General features: G+C 57.4%; 2 protein-coding genes and 1 long non-coding RNA gene across 3 annotated transcripts; 1 reads left to right on the top strand and 2 right to left on the bottom strand.

The window, feature by feature from the left end:
* The first annotated feature begins 3,690 nt into the window (after nt 1-3,690).
* On the top strand, nt 3,691-5,897 carry LOC141935779 (uncharacterized). The gene is made up of 2 exons (XR_012626622.1): nt 3,691-3,814; nt 5,302-5,897. It is a non-coding gene; the product is annotated as an uncharacterized LOC141935779 (long non-coding RNA).
* LOC141935777 (caspase-7-like) lies at nt 3,755-8,113 on the bottom strand. The gene is made up of 4 exons (XM_074852307.1): nt 6,890-8,113; nt 6,571-6,743; nt 4,118-4,247; nt 3,755-4,002 (listed from the first exon to the last, which is right to left on the bottom strand). Exons 1-4 carry the CDS (start codon nt 7,089-7,091, stop codon nt 3,755-3,757), a joined length of 753 nt encoding a protein of 250 aa, XP_074708408.1. The 5' UTR covers nt 7,092-8,113.
* A 68-nt stretch (nt 8,114-8,181) lies between these two features.
* RETSAT (retinol saturase) lies at nt 8,182-16,022 on the bottom strand. Its single transcript, XM_074852283.1, has 11 exons — nt 15,813-16,022; nt 15,259-15,441; nt 14,393-14,634; nt 13,600-13,798; nt 12,771-12,968; nt 12,559-12,678; nt 11,359-11,497; nt 11,074-11,183; nt 10,262-10,428; nt 9,775-9,934; nt 8,182-9,332 (listed from the first exon to the last, which is right to left on the bottom strand). The coding sequence occupies exons 1-11, from the start codon at nt 15,973-15,975 to the stop codon at nt 9,187-9,189; spliced, it is 1,827 nt and encodes a 608-aa protein (XP_074708384.1). The 5' UTR covers nt 15,976-16,022; the 3' UTR covers nt 8,182-9,186.
* Between the last annotated feature and the right edge of the window lie 37 nt (nt 16,023-16,059).

Here is a 16,059-nt window from a genome sequence, read left to right as displayed (position 1 = left end):
TGCAACTCGCTTTGAAGGAACAGAACTTTTATATTTCTTTGTACTTTTTTTTTTTTTTCTGTGTGGTGAAGTCAATAAATGGATTAAAAAAAAAAAAAAGCATTGAGTTTTCACCTCTTTTGCATGGTCTCTTTTGAAACCTGGCAACAACAGTGCAGGTTGTTATTGGTTAATTGTAATTTAGTGGGAAATAACCACTTCTCAATTTTTAGCGATTAATAAAATTTTATTAGCACGCGGCGCTGGGTGTGCTGGGACTCTGCTCCACCAGCACACACACCTTACAGGACAACTGAGTCCCTTTATAGTGTAGCGTCATCCATATTCATCATGGGCGGACCCTGAGGGGGCTGCCGAGTTGTAAACAAGTTTCGCGGGCTTTTCGCCGGTTTTCGCGGGCTTTTCGCCGGTTTTCGCGGGCTTTTCGCCGGTTTTCGCGGGCTTTTCGCCGGTTTTCGCGGGCTTTTCGCCGGTTTTCGCGGGCTTTTCTCAGAAGGGAGGGTGACTCAGCACAGGTGTTGTTGTAGTGGCCTGACGATGGGGGCCATTTTAGCTCCCACTTACAACTGATTTTAACAATAGAAACTATACGCATATATCTTATTTACATAAGAGAATTACAAAACTGTTTAACAGTACGAGCGGGTTGGAAGGGGGGGGCTCAGCCCAGAGCCCCCTCCAGACAGTTGACTGCCGCCTGTCTCTGAGCAGAAGCCTAAACGCTAATTTGGCATTACGGAGCCTCACTAGGGCCGCTCGCTGCCCCCTGCCCCAGCCCCAACCCCCCCCCCGGGGCAGCTGGGTGCTCGGGTCGGGCGGGTGGGGAACAAGCCCCCTCCCAGCCGGAGCCAGCAGCGGGAGGAGTTCAGCTGCCCCCACCCCGAAGGCAACGGTGCCCGGGGCGGGGGTTGGCGGGGGGGGGGGGGGGAGGTGGATGTCCTGACTACAACTTCTTTTTCCCCTTGAGATTTGAATAACAAATACCATATATGTTTTATTACACAGGTTAGTTCCTCTTTGTGCGAAAAAAAAAAAAAAAAATTACCAAAAGCAGCAGCTCCCTGAGCTGAGCGATTTGTGTTCAAAGCTTTGTGTGCTCCGTTTGCACACGCAGGCTTGGCCCTCGTGTGACCAACTCACCCTGCAGCCGGAAGGAGCCCAGACAGGTTTCAGCCCAGAGCGGATTTGAAAAGTTTCCAGTCTGCTTCACGATCCTCTTGACCGGAGCCGTGGTGGTGAGCGGGGTTATTGCCGCCCTGACCTTCAAATAAGAGTTTAAACTGCTTTTAACAGAGCTCAGTCGTGCATCTGTCCTGTTGTATTTCTTCTTTCCCCCACAGGGAGCTCTGAGGAGGACGCAGCTCGGATCCCAGCGCAGCCTGTCTCCTCTACTGGGGGAGACTGGAAAAGCAGGAGCCCAGTGGTGCCACTTCTGTGCCCCCAGGGCGAGAGCTGGGGATGCTGCCGCCCCACCAGCCCTGGAAAGGGGAAGAGGAGGTGCCATCATCAACAGCAGATGATGAGGGCGCTTCTGGGTAGTGTTTACTCCTGCTTCCTGCAGTAAATGAAAGAAACTTTCTCCTTTCCCCCAGTTTTTCCCTAAAAGGAGAAAATCCGCTCTCCTACACTCTGCTCCAGCTTGGCTGGACACCAGCTGCCTGGCAGTGAGCGCAGAGGACGGGCTAGGAAAAAGGGAGGGCTGCTTGTTTTCCTGTTGACAGCATTGCTGAAAGCTTGGGGGAGGAAAAAAGACTGGAAATGGGGGATTAAAATGAAAATTCTCCATTCATCTGCACCGGGGTGGTCGATGGAGTGCTCATCCAAGTCTTCTTACGAGGAGATCAAAGCGCCGCTCTGCGTGTCCCCAAAGAAACAGGAATTACTGAATTGTGCTCCAAGAGCTCTCTGAACCGCTCGCCTGCTTCCACCCTGGTCTGAGAGTGCTTGTAGAGGTCTCCAAACTCTTTTATTCCTACAGGTAGAGTGAATGTAGCGGGGAAGGAACAACCCTGCAGGTCCCTGAGGGAGAGAGGCAGCGGCAGGAGTGTCCCATCGCGAGTGCCAGGACATGCAGAGGAGGGCAACGAGGTGGGGAAGGGCCTGGAGAATAAATCCTGTGAGGAGCGACTGAAGGAGCTGGGACTGTTCAGTGTGAGGAGGAGAAGGGGAGGGGAGACCTCATCACTCTCTGCAGCTCCCTGAAAGGACGTTGTGGAGAGGTTGGTGCTGGTCTCTGCTCCCAGGGAATTAGTGACAGAACAAGAGGGAACGGCTTTAAACTGCAACAGGGGAGGGTCAGACTGGACAGGAGGGAAAATGTTTCCCCGCCAGAGTGGTCAGAGAGTGGAATAGGCTGCCCAGGGAGGGGGTGGAGTCCCCACCCCTGGGGGTGTTTAAGGGCCGTTTGGATGAGCTGTGGGGGGATGTGGGGTAGGGGAGAACTTTGTAGAGTCGGGCTGAGGGTTGGACTCGATGATCCCGAGGGGCTTTTCCAGCCTGAAGGATTCTGGGATTCTGTGACGTGGTGAGCACCGAGCGTGGGTTGTGTTGGGGTGGCTGCACCACACGCCTACCTGTGCCTCAAAGTCCAGGAGTGGAAAAAATGCTAAATGAAACCAAAATTATCTGCCAGCTGGGTTGGGCTCTGCTTACCAAGCTGAATTGCTTGGGGCTAGGCCGAGAAATACCGATAGGGCCAGAGTTTATCCAAGAGGCCCTTGGGGTGGAGGCGGTGCAGGTTTAATGCTTGAGCTTAATGTGTGAGCACAGGGTGAAACTCGGCACGTTTTGGTGGAGGCTTTTGCCCCTGCAGCCCCTCCCTCCTCCTGTGGCTGCCTGAGGGCCCATCCCCTGTCTCACAGACCAGGGATGTCCCTGCATGCAGCGCAGGAGCCCTTCGGGCTTTTTTATTTTGTGGTTGTTGGTACCAGAGAGACAAGGGGAGGAGAGAACCTGGAGCAAATACATCAGATCCTCAGGGTGTCCCAGCCCATCCACCCCTTCCGCTCCATTCCCAGCTGGAGCTTCTCCCCTTTCCCCTTGCTCATGTAAGAAGGAAGTTCACAAAGACCCAGTTACCAGTTGTGAACTCAGAGTTACCTTGAGCAAATGCTCCCACATCCACTCCCTGACCTCTACTCCAGGTCCCAAGTTAACCCACCATCCTGCTAATCGCCCTATTTTTTTTAATTTTTTTTTTTTTTTCAGCTTTGAATTCTTAAACAGCCTCATGAACAAGCAGCTTGGACATGAGGTGATGTTTACAGCAGTATTTTCGTTATGGGTAGGGCACCAGCCAAGTAAACACACCAGCTTTGCCTCTGTAAAACAAAAGTCTGTGGCCTGTGAAGGTTTGTTTAAATTAAAAAAAACCCCACGGGTGCGGTTGCGTTTGCAAGGTTGGGGCTCTTTTGTCCAGGAAGATGAGGGGGAGAAGCAGGTTTACGTCCCCCCCCAGAGCTGCGGGCAGCCGTGGCGTGGGGGTGCTGCTCCAGGGCGTTCAGGCGTCGCTGCACCATCGTGAGCTTAAATCAGATGTTTCTGCTCTGCAGATCTGCCCCAGCTGCACTTGGTTTTTTAAAACCTCCCCCCGGTAGCTCCAGCACATCCCAGCTTGAGCTGGTCACCTTTCCAGAGGGGTTTTCTGTTTGTTTTCTTGTAACTTGTCTTTTTTTTCTCCACGTGTGGCAGGGGACTTCTCACAACCAAGCTGCTGCTCTTCACCCCTTGGGCTTTTCCGCAGAGCCAGCAGCTCTCAAACGCCGTCTGCTTCCTCGGCGATGGGTGCTGAGAAGGGGAAGACCTCCTGCACCAGGTTGGTGACGAAGCAGGGCATCTCCTTGCATCCCTCGTAGGCGCCCCTGGCCTGGCAGCGAAAGGCCACCTCCCAGTTAATGCGGGTCATGAGGCGGTTGAGGGCCAGGTGACGTTCCTCACCCTCCAGGACCTTGAGCAGGGCCTGGAGGAACATGGATCCCAAGGTGTTGAGGAAGGCCACGTAGCCTGCAGGGCGTGAAGGAAGAAGAGCGATGTTGGCTGTGCCGTGGCCTTGTGATGGCAATGTCTCTAAAAGGAAACGTTTTTGGCTGGTGTTGGTGTGTCAGGGGCTCCCCCTTACCTGGACTGCAGGCAAACATCACGACAGTTTGGGGGGGGATGGAGAGGTAGCCGGGCTCGCAGTCTGGCTCGGGCTCCCCGCTGTCACACTCCACAACCACCCCCTGGTCGAATTCTTGCCCGCGGCAAGCCTGCAGGCAGAACGGCTCTTGTCAGCTTCCCCCTGCTCTGCTCTCTCCCTTTTGCCTGTCTCCAGGGCAAGCCCAAAGCCTCTGGGGTCTTTGGGGGCTCTCTGTGGACCTGCAACCCCTCCCGTGATGTAGAGCCCCTCCCAGTGCCCGTTCCCCAAGTCCTACAACCCCACATGGTTCCTCCTCTCCCATCACCATCCCCATCTCATTGCTGACCATCCTCTTCCCTTGTCATCCATTGCAGCTCAGCTTTGACGAGTCTCTCGTGACGAGCCTCGAGATGGGGCTCCCTCCTCTTCCCTACGCGTTTCTCCTGAGGCTGATTGCCCTTCTCTTTGCATTTACCCCTCCCCACTAAATGTGGTGCTGCGTGTGCGAACCCAGAAATACGCCTGGAAACGCAAGAGTCCACTGGGAAAGTGCTGGCAGAGAATCCCCTCAGAGTGCAGCCTGTGGGCAGCCCAGTTTGTGCACGGTCCTTTGTTATGGACTCCCAGAACCATCTGGGTTGGAAAAGCCCTTGAAGCTCCTCCAGCCCCACCATGAACCTCACCCTGACCGTTCCCAACTCCACCAGATCCCTCAGCGCTGGGTCAACCCGACTCTTCAACCCCTCCAGGGATGGGGACTCCCCCCCTGCCCTGGGCAGCCCATTCCAACGCCCAACAGCCCCTTCTGCAAAGAAATCCTTCCTAAGAGCCAGTCTGACCCTGCCCTGGCGCAGCTTGAGGCCATTCCCTCTTGTCCTGGTGCTGGTTCCTTGGGTCAGGAGACTCCTCCCCCCTCTCTGCACCCTCCTTTCAGGGAGTTGCAGGGGGCCATGAGGTCTCCCCTCAGCCTCCTCTTCTCCAGACTAAACCCCCCCAGGTCCCTCAGCCGCTCCCCATCAGACCTGTGCTCAGACCCTGCACCAGCTCCGTTGCCCTTCTCTGGCCACGCTCGAGTCATTCAATGGCCTTTTTGGAGTGAGGGGCCCAAAACTGAACCCACTCATCGAGGGGCGGCCTCACCAGTGCTGACCACAGACATTCTACTTAACATTTTGTTCTCGCAGGGACAGCGTACTGGGCTGGTGTTGGGAAGGTGCTGGAGAGGGACTAGTGGTGCTGAGGCTGCTCTGAGCACACGTTTCACCCCTACGTGGAGTCACCTCTGCTGGGACGTGTTGGCTGGCACCAGACCGAACGCCAGCGGCGCCCTCTCCCCGCGTTAGGGGAAAGGGGAGCGCACCCCAAACGCCAGCGGTTAGATCCTCGCTCGGGACGTGGCCCCTGCAAACAGGCCACAGCCCCCTGGCACTGAACAGCCCCGGGAGGTGGACGGAGCCTGCAGGGAGCTGGGGGCCGTGGTGAGGCCCAGGGGAAGCAGCCCGGGCTCTGGGCACCCTCAGCCCTGCAGCATTCGCTCTACAAGGACATTTTTCATCAGCACAAGCACAAGCTTCGCCCGCTGATGTCGGTGCCCAGGCCAGACTTTGTTGGCTTGTCTGGGGGACATCCCTGGCTGTCACCACTCCCTGCACAGCCTTTTGCTGGAAGGAAACAAATGCCGTGAGTGATTTAGACTTGCTTTCAGGTGAAAAGATTTCTGTACGTTTGCATAATGTTTGCAGAGCTCACGCTATCTGCTGGTCTCCGTCCAGCTGCTGGATTACTTGTTTGTTCAGTGATCTAATCCCTGTCAGATCAGCGTCAAAGCGTACTTCCAGGGCCCCTTTCCTGCAAGGGCATGTTCACGCTCCCCCCTGCTCCGCTGCTTGGGAACCAGCTGTGGGCTTTATTTTTTTTCCTTGCTACATCACCAGTTCACAGCTGGGCTCCTGACCCTACCCCGGGAGGTTGCTCTGCCCAAATGTCGTGGTGATGGGATTTGAAGGCAGCTTTTACTGGTTCATCTGTATCCTGGTGGTGTCTGGGAGGACTATTTGATCCCAGCAGTGCCACGTATCACGGCAAACAATTTGGTTTTAGCCCAGGTAGTCCAGAGGGTGGAAACCACCGGGAGAAACGCTCCTGTCTGGAGACACTGGGAAAAGACCGAGGGTGCTTCCCAAAGAGGGATGTGGGGGGTGAGAGCCGGGAGAGGAGTGTGTGCAGTGAGCAAGGAGACTTCAAAATCAGTGAAAGCAGGAAAAAAGAGGGATGGAGGGGGGTGGTGGGAAGCTGGGGAGTGAAGAAGGGACCAAGCTCTCACATGGATGTGCCATTATCCACAGTTAAAACAGGTTTATACAGGCAGCATCCTTAAGCCTCGTGCTTGTGCCGGTCTAATTCTGCACAAACTTAGCAAAAGGGATCAAATTATCATCCAGCAGCTGCATTACCTGGATAAAGAAGATTTTGGGTATTTTGGTGAGCACTGGGCACTTCTCTGAGGATAAAATCTGGAAAATCCGGGTCAGTTTAACCGGCCCCGCGTCGCAACCGAATATGACCCCCTCCTCTCCGTGGCTGGAGATGATGCTCACAAAGTACTCCCCGTGCTCGCGGCAGCGCTCTGCAACGACACGGCCAAAGCGACGCCTTCGAGCATCGGCTCGGGGCGTAACGGAGGGTACTTGGGCCGAGGGGTGGGAAATGGGGCATAGCTGGGCTTGGGGGAAAATGAGGAGGGGGCTGAGGGGCTGGCAGGGGGACGCGTACCTTGCTGGTAAAGGTCTTCTATCTCCTTGGCTGTCTTGTTATGCATCAGCTTCACCTTGTAGTTGAGCCGTGAGAGTATCCTGGAAAGCTTCTCTGCTTCTCTCTTGGCTCCTTTCCGGGTCCCAAACACCACATCACCGTCGCTGCTGCAGAAATTGGTATTGACGATGACAAGAGCCCGGCTTTGCCTTGGCTGGGACATGCTGGGCTGTCCCCTCGGATGAGTAGGTGGTCTCCAAACCCCCACCGCGCTGTTGGGGAGCTCAGGCTTGTCTCGTGGGGAGCCCCACGTGCTCCTCCGGGAGGTCCAGGAGAGTGTATCCTGCTCCGCTGGCTGACTCGGCAGCGGCGTGGCTGATTTTCAAGGGCAAGGCAGGAGCAGCGCCCTGTCACCTGCCAAGGGAGCGAGGTGGCATCTGGGCATGAGTCACGGGGGTAAGAGAGGGCCATGGCTCGCCCCTGGGTTCAAGGAGCATCGCTGGCTGCCAGAGGCCTGGGCTGGCGCCTTACAGCCCACAGTTCATGGAGCATATGTGGGGAGGAAGAAGGAAGAGGATTTTTTTCTCTCCAAGGGGATCACAGGGGGTCGCAGAAGAATGGAAACGCCCGTTTTGTGGGAAACAAGAGCAACCAGGTAATTCCTCCCTGCCTTTCTCACCTGTGCGAGTCTTGGTTTCCCCTCTTGAGCCAAGGACCCAGCGCCAGGAGAAGAGGGAATGGCCTCAAGCTGCGCCAGGGCAGGGTCAGACTGGCTCTTAGGAAGGATTTCTTTGCAGAAGGGGCTGTTGGGCGTTGGAATGGGCTGCCCAGGGCAGGGGGGGAGTCCCCATCCCTGGAGGGGTTGAAGAGTCGGGTTGACCCAGCGCTGAGGGATCTGGTGGAGTTGGGAACGGTCAGGGTGAGGTTCATGGTGGGGCTGGAGGAGCTTCAAGGGCTTTTCCAACCCCAATGGATCTGGGATCTGTGAATTCCTGCTCCCCATTGCTGGCTGTGGGGAAAACAGCCCCACCCAGCTTCCCCCGCAAGCTCCTAGCAGGGCTTTTCTACCAGTGTTGCTCATTGCCTAACTTGGGGTGCCCACTTGTGACACTTCTGCAATTATTTCTCCCCAAAATCAGTCTGTGCTGGTGCAGGACGAGCCCCGAGCGATGTGCTCACAAGAACTAGTCTCAACAGCATCCCCTCTCTCCTTCCCTTCCCAAATTTGCTGACCTGGAGTGTCAAAAAGCTGCTCTCACACCACCCTAACCCCAGCCCTGCTGATCCCACATCACGAGACGCAAATCACAAGATGCTTCTTATTACTTTATTTATTTCTGGTCTCACGTGCTTCCCTTCCCATTTGGAGAGACCTTTGATCACGTTCCCAAGCTTCTCCCAGCAGACAGAAAGGCTAGACATTTTTTTTTTATCGCTAAAGGGGTGGGTGTTTGCACCACCGCACGTCTCTGGGCGATGAGGGGTAGAGCAGCACCGAAACACCGGCTGCATCGTGGGGCTGAGGGGCTGCATCACGCTCCTGCTACTCTGCTGCAACACGGCATGACTTTGAAAGCCCTATACAGCTAGCAAGCACCGTTGCTCTTAAATAGCTTTAAACCTGGCTTAAATCCTTCTATTCCTGGCAGAATCCTCTCCCGGGCTTGGGTTGGTGTGATTTCCCCGTGCTTAAAGGCAGCTGGTGCCCATCCAGCTGGTGCCATGCCCAGCGCTGCCTGGACAAGCACAGCCCCGACTCGGGGAGGTGCCGCTGCCTCCGCAACCCGCGGGGCTGCCGAGTCCCACGTGGAGCTTTAGGAGCCCAACTTTGTGCCAAAGCTGCCGTCTGAAAGGGGTGAAAGCAGCCCCCGGGGGCTCGCTGCCCTTGACCCAGTGGGTCTGGGAGGTGCAGGTGAAGGTTGATGCTCTTCCAACGGTGCGGGTGGCTCTCGGACACTGGTGGGGATCACGAGTGTCGCTGGTAGAGGCTGTTGGGTTTTGTCTTCTGGATTTTGGGGTTGCCTTGGCTTCTTTCCTGGCCACTGCTGCACATGGCAGCTCTTGGAGACCCTCTTCCCTACACCAGGAGAAGGGTTTTGCCCTTCAAAGGGTGGCCAGGGATCAGCGCTGGCGTTTACCCGCTAGCGGCGGACGTTGTGGGGGAAGAGGTGAGCTCTAGGTGGGTGAGGTCCAAAACAAGCTGGCTGGGAACGGGAACAACGTCTTCCTGGGCCTTCGGCTTTGTGTTTGTGCTACGGCTGATTTACAGCAGAAAATAAGGTGCTGGCGGGAGGCCCTGGCTGGTGGGGCGGGAGGGGTTAGTCCTTCTTCTTGGAATTGGTGGCCTGTGTGCGCTTTTTCAGCCGTGCCACGTCGACGTAGAGGTTGCGCTTGAGGATGGCGCTGGCGCAGATGAAGGCTCCTTGCAGGGCTCCCATGAAGCCGCCCAGGCACAAATCCTGCCCTGGAAGAGAGCAGGAGGCAGCAGTGACAGCGACCGTGGTGGGGGCCTGCGGGCAGCCCGTGCTCCCCATCCCCAACTGACCATCAGCCATCCCAATCCATCATCCGCCCTCCCCACCTTCCAGCTGCCGCTTGGGTTTGAACCCACAAAACCTCTCCCCGTTTGACCCCTTCCTTCTCCCCAGCAGGGAAAGGGCCTCATCCTGTCCAGCTAAAATAAATCAGCGCTGGGCAGGGAGACAAGGTCCAGGAGCTAGAGGAGGCACGGCCCTTCCCTCCTCCTCCACTCAGACACGCTCCAGCCGCTCCTGCATCACCCCACGGCACAACAGCAGCTTGTCCCCTTATTTCATTGACGGTTTTTCTCCACCACCACCCCATATCCTGCTTCCCCAGAGGTGTCCTCATCTGAGAACGTGGTGTCCGGAAGGTGGCCGTGGTACCTGTCAAGTAGAGGTTGGGGACGGGCGTCTGCGCCCTCACGGTGGCGATGGCTTCAGCTTGCAGGCGGGGGATGTTGTGGTCTATGCCGTACATCTCCCCCTTGGGGCTAGCGATGTAGTGCTGGTTGGTGACGGGTGTCCCACCGGAGATGTACTCGATCTGCAGGGGATGAGGGGACAGTGTGGTCTGCAGGGGGTAGGCATGATGGTGTGGGGCGTCTCACGCTCCAGGAAGCTGTTTTTGTGGGGTACAGGCTGGGACAGGTTTCCTTGCAGACCCTTGGGTGGTGGATCGGGCCAAGTTTGGTCCCAGGATGGTCCTAGAGGACCATCATCCCCCCTTGCGCGTGGTCAGGAGGCAGCAGCGGTGGGTTGGTGCCACGCTGCCCAGCAGGCCCAGACCCAGCTCCTACGTGTGCAGGATGGGGCTGAGTAGATGGGACCCAGGAGCGGAGCTGGAGGACCCAGGAACGCCGGGTTTCCTCACCCTGTCCTCAATGCGGGGGTAGAGCTTGAAGACAGCCTGCATGATGGCGTCCACAAAGGTCTTCTTCAACTCCTCGTAATCATCTCCCCGCTTATTGACCTGCTTGTCCTTCCACTCCTCAAACCACTCGTATTTGGCGAAGCTCACGATGGCCAGCGTGGATTTACCTGCAGTAGGACAAGGTTGGGGTGGTTGTTCCGGTGCTCACCCTGACGCCACCGTTTCACTGTCACAAACCCAACCCTCCCCCTGGCAACACCTGGGATGTCCCCAGGTCTCTGTGGGCCCGTATCCTTCATCCAGTTCTCTTGAAGACCACTTCCCATGAGCAACTCGCTCAGCAGCTTTGCCCAGGACTATTTTAGGAGAAACTCCTCAGTTGCAGTCATCGAATGAATGAAACCCCTGCAAGAGTTTTTTTGTGGGAATTAAGAACTGGTAGTTAGCAAAACGTAAACTGGCCTTGAGGCTAGAAGAATGATTTTGGATAACTGGGGCAAAATCACGGAACAGCGTGTTGCGAGCGTCAGGAACAGCAGGTTGGAACGGCGCCTGCAGGATGGGTGGTGAGCGTGTGAGCAGTGAACAGATAAAACCTGAAGGTCAGTAGGACGTAGAGGTAAAAACAAACCAACGTAAACAAGTGGGAATAAATTGGGAGCTGGCAGACGGCGGCGTTTGCTCTTGTCAGTGCTCCCCCTTCAACAAACTGGCGTGAGTTTGTCGTTATTCAGCGCGTCGCCGCGGTCCCGGCTGGACCAAAACCGACAAGTCTTCAAGCAAAGCGTTTGTGGTTGGGCTTCAGCCTTTACCTGGGTGCCTCATTTCCCAGGTGGGGTCCTTGGATGATGGGCAGGTGACAAACAGGAGAGGGATGTTCTTGGCAGCTTCTTCTCTGGAAGAAGCCAGGTAGCGATTCATTCTGCGGAGAGATGCAGAGGTTTGAGGTGGGTTTTGGTTGCCAACCTTTCCCTGAACGCTTGTTATGGTTGAATCCCCATGCAGTGAGGATCTGCCAAGAGCATTTTCCGAGTCACCACCCAGGAATTTGTCTCCTTATGCTTAATGAAGCACATCTAAGGTGAAGCCAAACCTACATTTCATCCAGGTCATTTCCTGGGTACATGAAGTAGTTGGTGGGCTCCAGCCCCAGCTCTTCCCTCGAGCCGTTCAGACCTACGAAGACGGTGAAACCCCCTTCCCCATGTGTCACCATGCGAAGCTGAGACTGGATCTCTGTAATATGGAGGGAAGAAGGAGAAAATAAGTATTTTCTGGGATCCTCAGCTATGGAGAAGCGGTTTCTCCTAGAAGCAGCCCTCCTCGTATCTACGCTGCTCCCGTGCTGGCTTGTAAAACTGGTTTATCTCGAAACATCCCGTGTGTGCTCAAGGGGTGGGACGGCAACTCCTGCAAACTCAGGCAACGGTGCTGTGACTTCCTAGGGGGGGTGGTTTAGGGTACCCTTGGCTTGAGCTTTTGCTGTATTTAATGACCTTCTCGGATTCAGATGCGCTGCTGCTTTGCAAATGTTGAATGGTTTAGACCATGTTTGCCCAGAAAGCTTCCACCCAACCGTGCCCCTTCCCACCCAACCGTGCCCCTTCCCACCCAACCGTGCCCCTTCCCACCCAACCGTGCCTCTTCCCACCCAACTGTGCCCGTTCCCACACAACCGTGCCCCTTCCCACCCAACCGTGCCTCTTCCCACACAACTGTGCCTGTTCCCACACAACCGTGCCCCTTCCCACCCAACCGTGTCCCTTCCCACCCGTGTCCCTTCCCACCCAACCGTGCCTCTTCCCACCCAACCGTGGCCATTCCCACCCAGTCATGCCTCTTCCCACCCAACCGTGCCTCTTCCCACCCAACCGTGCCCCTTCCCACCCAACCGTGCCCCTACCCACCCAACCGTGCCCCTTCCCACCCAACCGTGCCCCTTCCCACCCAACTGTGCCCCTTCCAAAGCAGCAAGAAGATTTTGAGGCAGCACTAAACCCAACTTTAAGTGGACGTTTCACCAAATTTCACACGTTTCGGGGTACTACGCTGTGGTTTTTAGGGAAAACGAGCAGCAAGCCAGGGCTTTGCCAACTGTACGGCCAGTTTTGGCAAATTAATTTAGACTTGATTAAAAACCCTGCAAAGAAATGTATGGCCAGGGATGGTGTTTTGAACACGAAGGACAGGGTTTTGCTGATGTCTAAGAAATAATTATAAAGAAGCTGCTTTTTGATGTGGCTTGGAGGGGGATTAATGCTGTAACCCCAACGAAACCCAACACTGCCGTGTTTTACCAGGCAACGCCCGCGCCTCCGCCGGCAGGAGCCGTTCGTAGGTGTTGAAGATCCCGGCATCCGAAATGATGATGGGAGCGAAGATGTTCACCAAATCTTGGCCTTTCTTGACACTTACACCTGGAAGGGAAAGGCGAGGAGGGGAGGAACAGCTCCGGTTAACAGCAACGCTGCATCGGGAAGAAGCCACGTGCACCCGTGCCAGGACTCACCGCAGGCTTTGCCCTGGGGGTCCAGCAGGATCCGCTGCACCGGCGCCTTTCCCAGCACGTTGCCTCCGGTTTTCCGGATAACGGGAATGGTGTGGAAGGCGATTTCCCCGGCCCCACCTTTAGGGTACCACGCGCCACAGAGGAAGTGGTTCACGAGGATGCTGTGCATGGAGAAACTGGCCTTGGAGGGGACCACGCCTGAAAAAAGGGGGAGCGTAAGGTGCCGAATCGTGGGTTTGTGGCTTATCCTGAAGTTTTTAGGATGAGGAACGCCCTGTCCTCGGCTGGACGCAGTGCTGTAAGGATGGATGTGGGTGAGAAACGATGGGTCATCGGCACCCAGAGGAGCAGGGAGGGCATCAGACGTGGGTGGCCCCGTGGCGAAGCCGGTGGCTCTTTGGAAATCGGGCTGTGCCCGCTGAGTCATTGGGGGCCCGTGAGCGAACCCCCGGGGCAGACGGGAGGATGGGAAGGGGAAGGCTCAAGGCAAAAGGGTTACGGCAAGTCCGGGGTGGTGGGTGCCAGCAAGAGGTTAAGGGTGGGCGCGTGTTCCCTTGCGTAAGAGGAGTGATGCTGCCGCGCCGTGAGGCTGAAGGATGCGGGGGGAAAGAGGTGACAGTGAGAAATGGGGACATGGGGACACCCAGCCGCCGGCGTGGGGACAAGGCTGCTGGCACAGCATCCACGCACGCAGCACCCCTCACCCACAAACCGCCACAGCCATCGCCCTTACAAGAGCAAATTAAAACGGCTTTTCTCGGGGGTTTTTTTAGCTTCTAAAGGGTTTAACTTCACCTCCTCGGTGCCTCGGAGCCTCCTGGCTACCTACCGTAGGTGGGGAAGAGGTAGCTGAAGACGGCCCGGAGCTCGCGGTTGGCGGTGAGACCGTCCACCACCTCCTTGAGGCTGCGCGGCGCCAGCCGGCAGAAGGGGCTGAGCCACAGCAGCCCCGAGCGAGCCAGCAGCGTGGCCAGAGCCCGCGGGAGCATCTTCAAGACAATCAACCACGTCGTCCCTCCGCTGGTGCTCTGCGGGAGAGGAGCCTGGTGCTGAGCACCCCACGCCGGGGAGCTGCCCCCAACCCTGCGGCGGGCTCGAAAGATGCTCAAAAGCGGCTTTTTCCCCTTAAATTTACAGCTTGGCTGGCGGAGGGGACGCAGCATCTCTTAAGCGCTGCATCCCAGGAGCACCTGCCCCCCCACCCAAAAGCTCCCCCGCGGCGGAGGCTCCCAGCCTTTGCGGTGGTTTCAAAGCACAATTAACGTTAATTTAGCGCCGTTCTGACGATGATTGCGATCCCCCCGACGGCCGGGAGGTCCTGGAGCATCATCCCACGGCGCTTAGAGGGGGGTGTCGGGGCTCATGGGGGGTCCCAGCACATCTGGTGGGACCATGAGTATCCTCAGGGAGCTGGGTTAAAACTCTGGGTGCCGACGCTGGGTTTTTGAGGAAGAAAAGGGCGATTTTTGCTGTTTCCCAATGCTTTTAGGGCTGGGTTGTGCAACACCATTATTGTGCAGTTGCCCAGTGGGTGTCGGGGTGGGGGTGGGAATTTTCCCTCCTTCCTTGACCCCGCAGAGGGGCACCAGAGCCAAAAAAATCCCCCCATCCCCTCCCTCTACCTTCACCAGCCGCTCGAACTCGTCGATAGCGGCCCCTTCCCCGGGAAACTGCTCCTTCAAGGCTCGGAAATATTCTTTCTTCCCCGAGTAGATGCGGTACGTCCTGCCGCGGCCGGGCGCCCCCAGGACCACGGCGTCGTAGGCAGCCGGCAGCCGAGCCCACTCCAGCTGCCCCTCCGTCAGCTGCTCCACCATGAAGCGCATGATGGAATTCTCCCCCATCTGCCCCACGTAGTGGATACCTGAAAAATGTATTTTTGGTTTTTTTTTTTCTCCTTTTTCTTATTTTTTTACACCCCATCGCATCCCCCTGGGACGTACAGGACACTCTGATCTCTCCACCTCCCACCCCAGCAGCTCCCTACGGAGGGGAAAGGGCAACACCCGCCTCCCACTTCAGGTCAAAGGGAAAACCGAGCGCTCGCTGTCACGTTTTTAAGCAGTTTTGAGGAATTTCATGACATATTGATATTTTTCCTGTCTGCGTCGCTGTAAATAATTAATCCCGTGCAGCTCGTGCAGAGCTGGACTTTGTCTTGCTGAAAGGAGGTGGCTGAGGGAGATGTGCGCGAGGTGACATCCCCTGGACGGGGAAATTTATAAGATCTGAGCTGGATTATGGGGAATTTTTTAGGGTTTTGATGTTCCAGCAACAGGGCACCTTCAGCAGGAGGATTCTGGGGGGAGGGAGAGCGCTTGTATAACCCGGGGCGGGCGCTGGGGACACCCACCCTGGGTCTCCCCTGGTGTTTTGGGTGCGATTCCCACCCCAGGCATCACCCCCCCTTAACTCCCCCCGCCCAGTCCCCCGCCCTGCCTTGAGCCAGGGGTGAATTTGGGACCCCAAACGCCGGCGGGGCACCTACCGGTGTCAAACTCGAAGCCCTTCTCGGTGAAGGTGTGGCAGCAGCCCCCCAGCTTCCCGTGCTGCTCCAGCACCAGCACCCGCTTGCCCGCCTTGGCCAGTAGCGCGGCGGCCGCCAGCCCCCCGATGCCGCTGCCCACCACGATGGCATCGAGCCCCTCGGGGACTTTATCTGCAGAGAAAACTGGAGGGGGGAGAGCGGGGGGTGCGACATCCTCGGGGTGGGATGTGGCACCCCCCGACGGTACCTGGGGGGTGACCCCCGAAACCTCGCTGGGGGGGATCACACCCTGGTGAGCGATGCTGTGCCCCGGGGACGTGTCGCCTCGATGCCACTCTGGGGGGGTCACGCTGCCCCAGGGGGGGATGCTGGGGCGGGGGGGGGAGATGCCACCCCAGTGAGTGACGCTGTGCCGGGGGGGTGATGCCGCCCTTGGGGGGGGTTAATGCTGACACCCGGGGGGGTGATGCCCCCGCGGCGGAGCGCAGGGACGGGGGGGTCCCACCGGGGGGGTCCAAGCTGCCGGCGAGCGGCGGGGGGGGGCAGCCCCGTACCTGTCTTGACGACCGTCCTGCGGGCAGCCTTGTCGGTGACGAGCGGGGCGGGCGGGCGCCGGGCATCGGCGGCGAAGGGGTTGGGGCCGCCGCCTGCGCCCCGCAGGAGCCGCACGAGGAGGAGGAGGAGGAGGAGGAGGAAGAGCAGCGCGTACGGCCACATAGCGCTTGCGCCCGTCTGCCGGCGCGGCTCGACGGGCAGCCCCGCTCCGCCCCGCGGGGAACCGGCAGGCGGTACCGGCACGGC

The sequence above is a fragment of the Strix uralensis genome, chromosome 28, assembly GCF_047716275.1.
Source record: "Strix uralensis isolate ZFMK-TIS-50842 chromosome 28, bStrUra1, whole genome shotgun sequence".
Taxonomy (NCBI): Eukaryota; Metazoa; Chordata; class Aves; order Strigiformes; family Strigidae; genus Strix; species Strix uralensis.
This window is presented reverse-complemented; position numbering and strand designations above follow the sequence as displayed.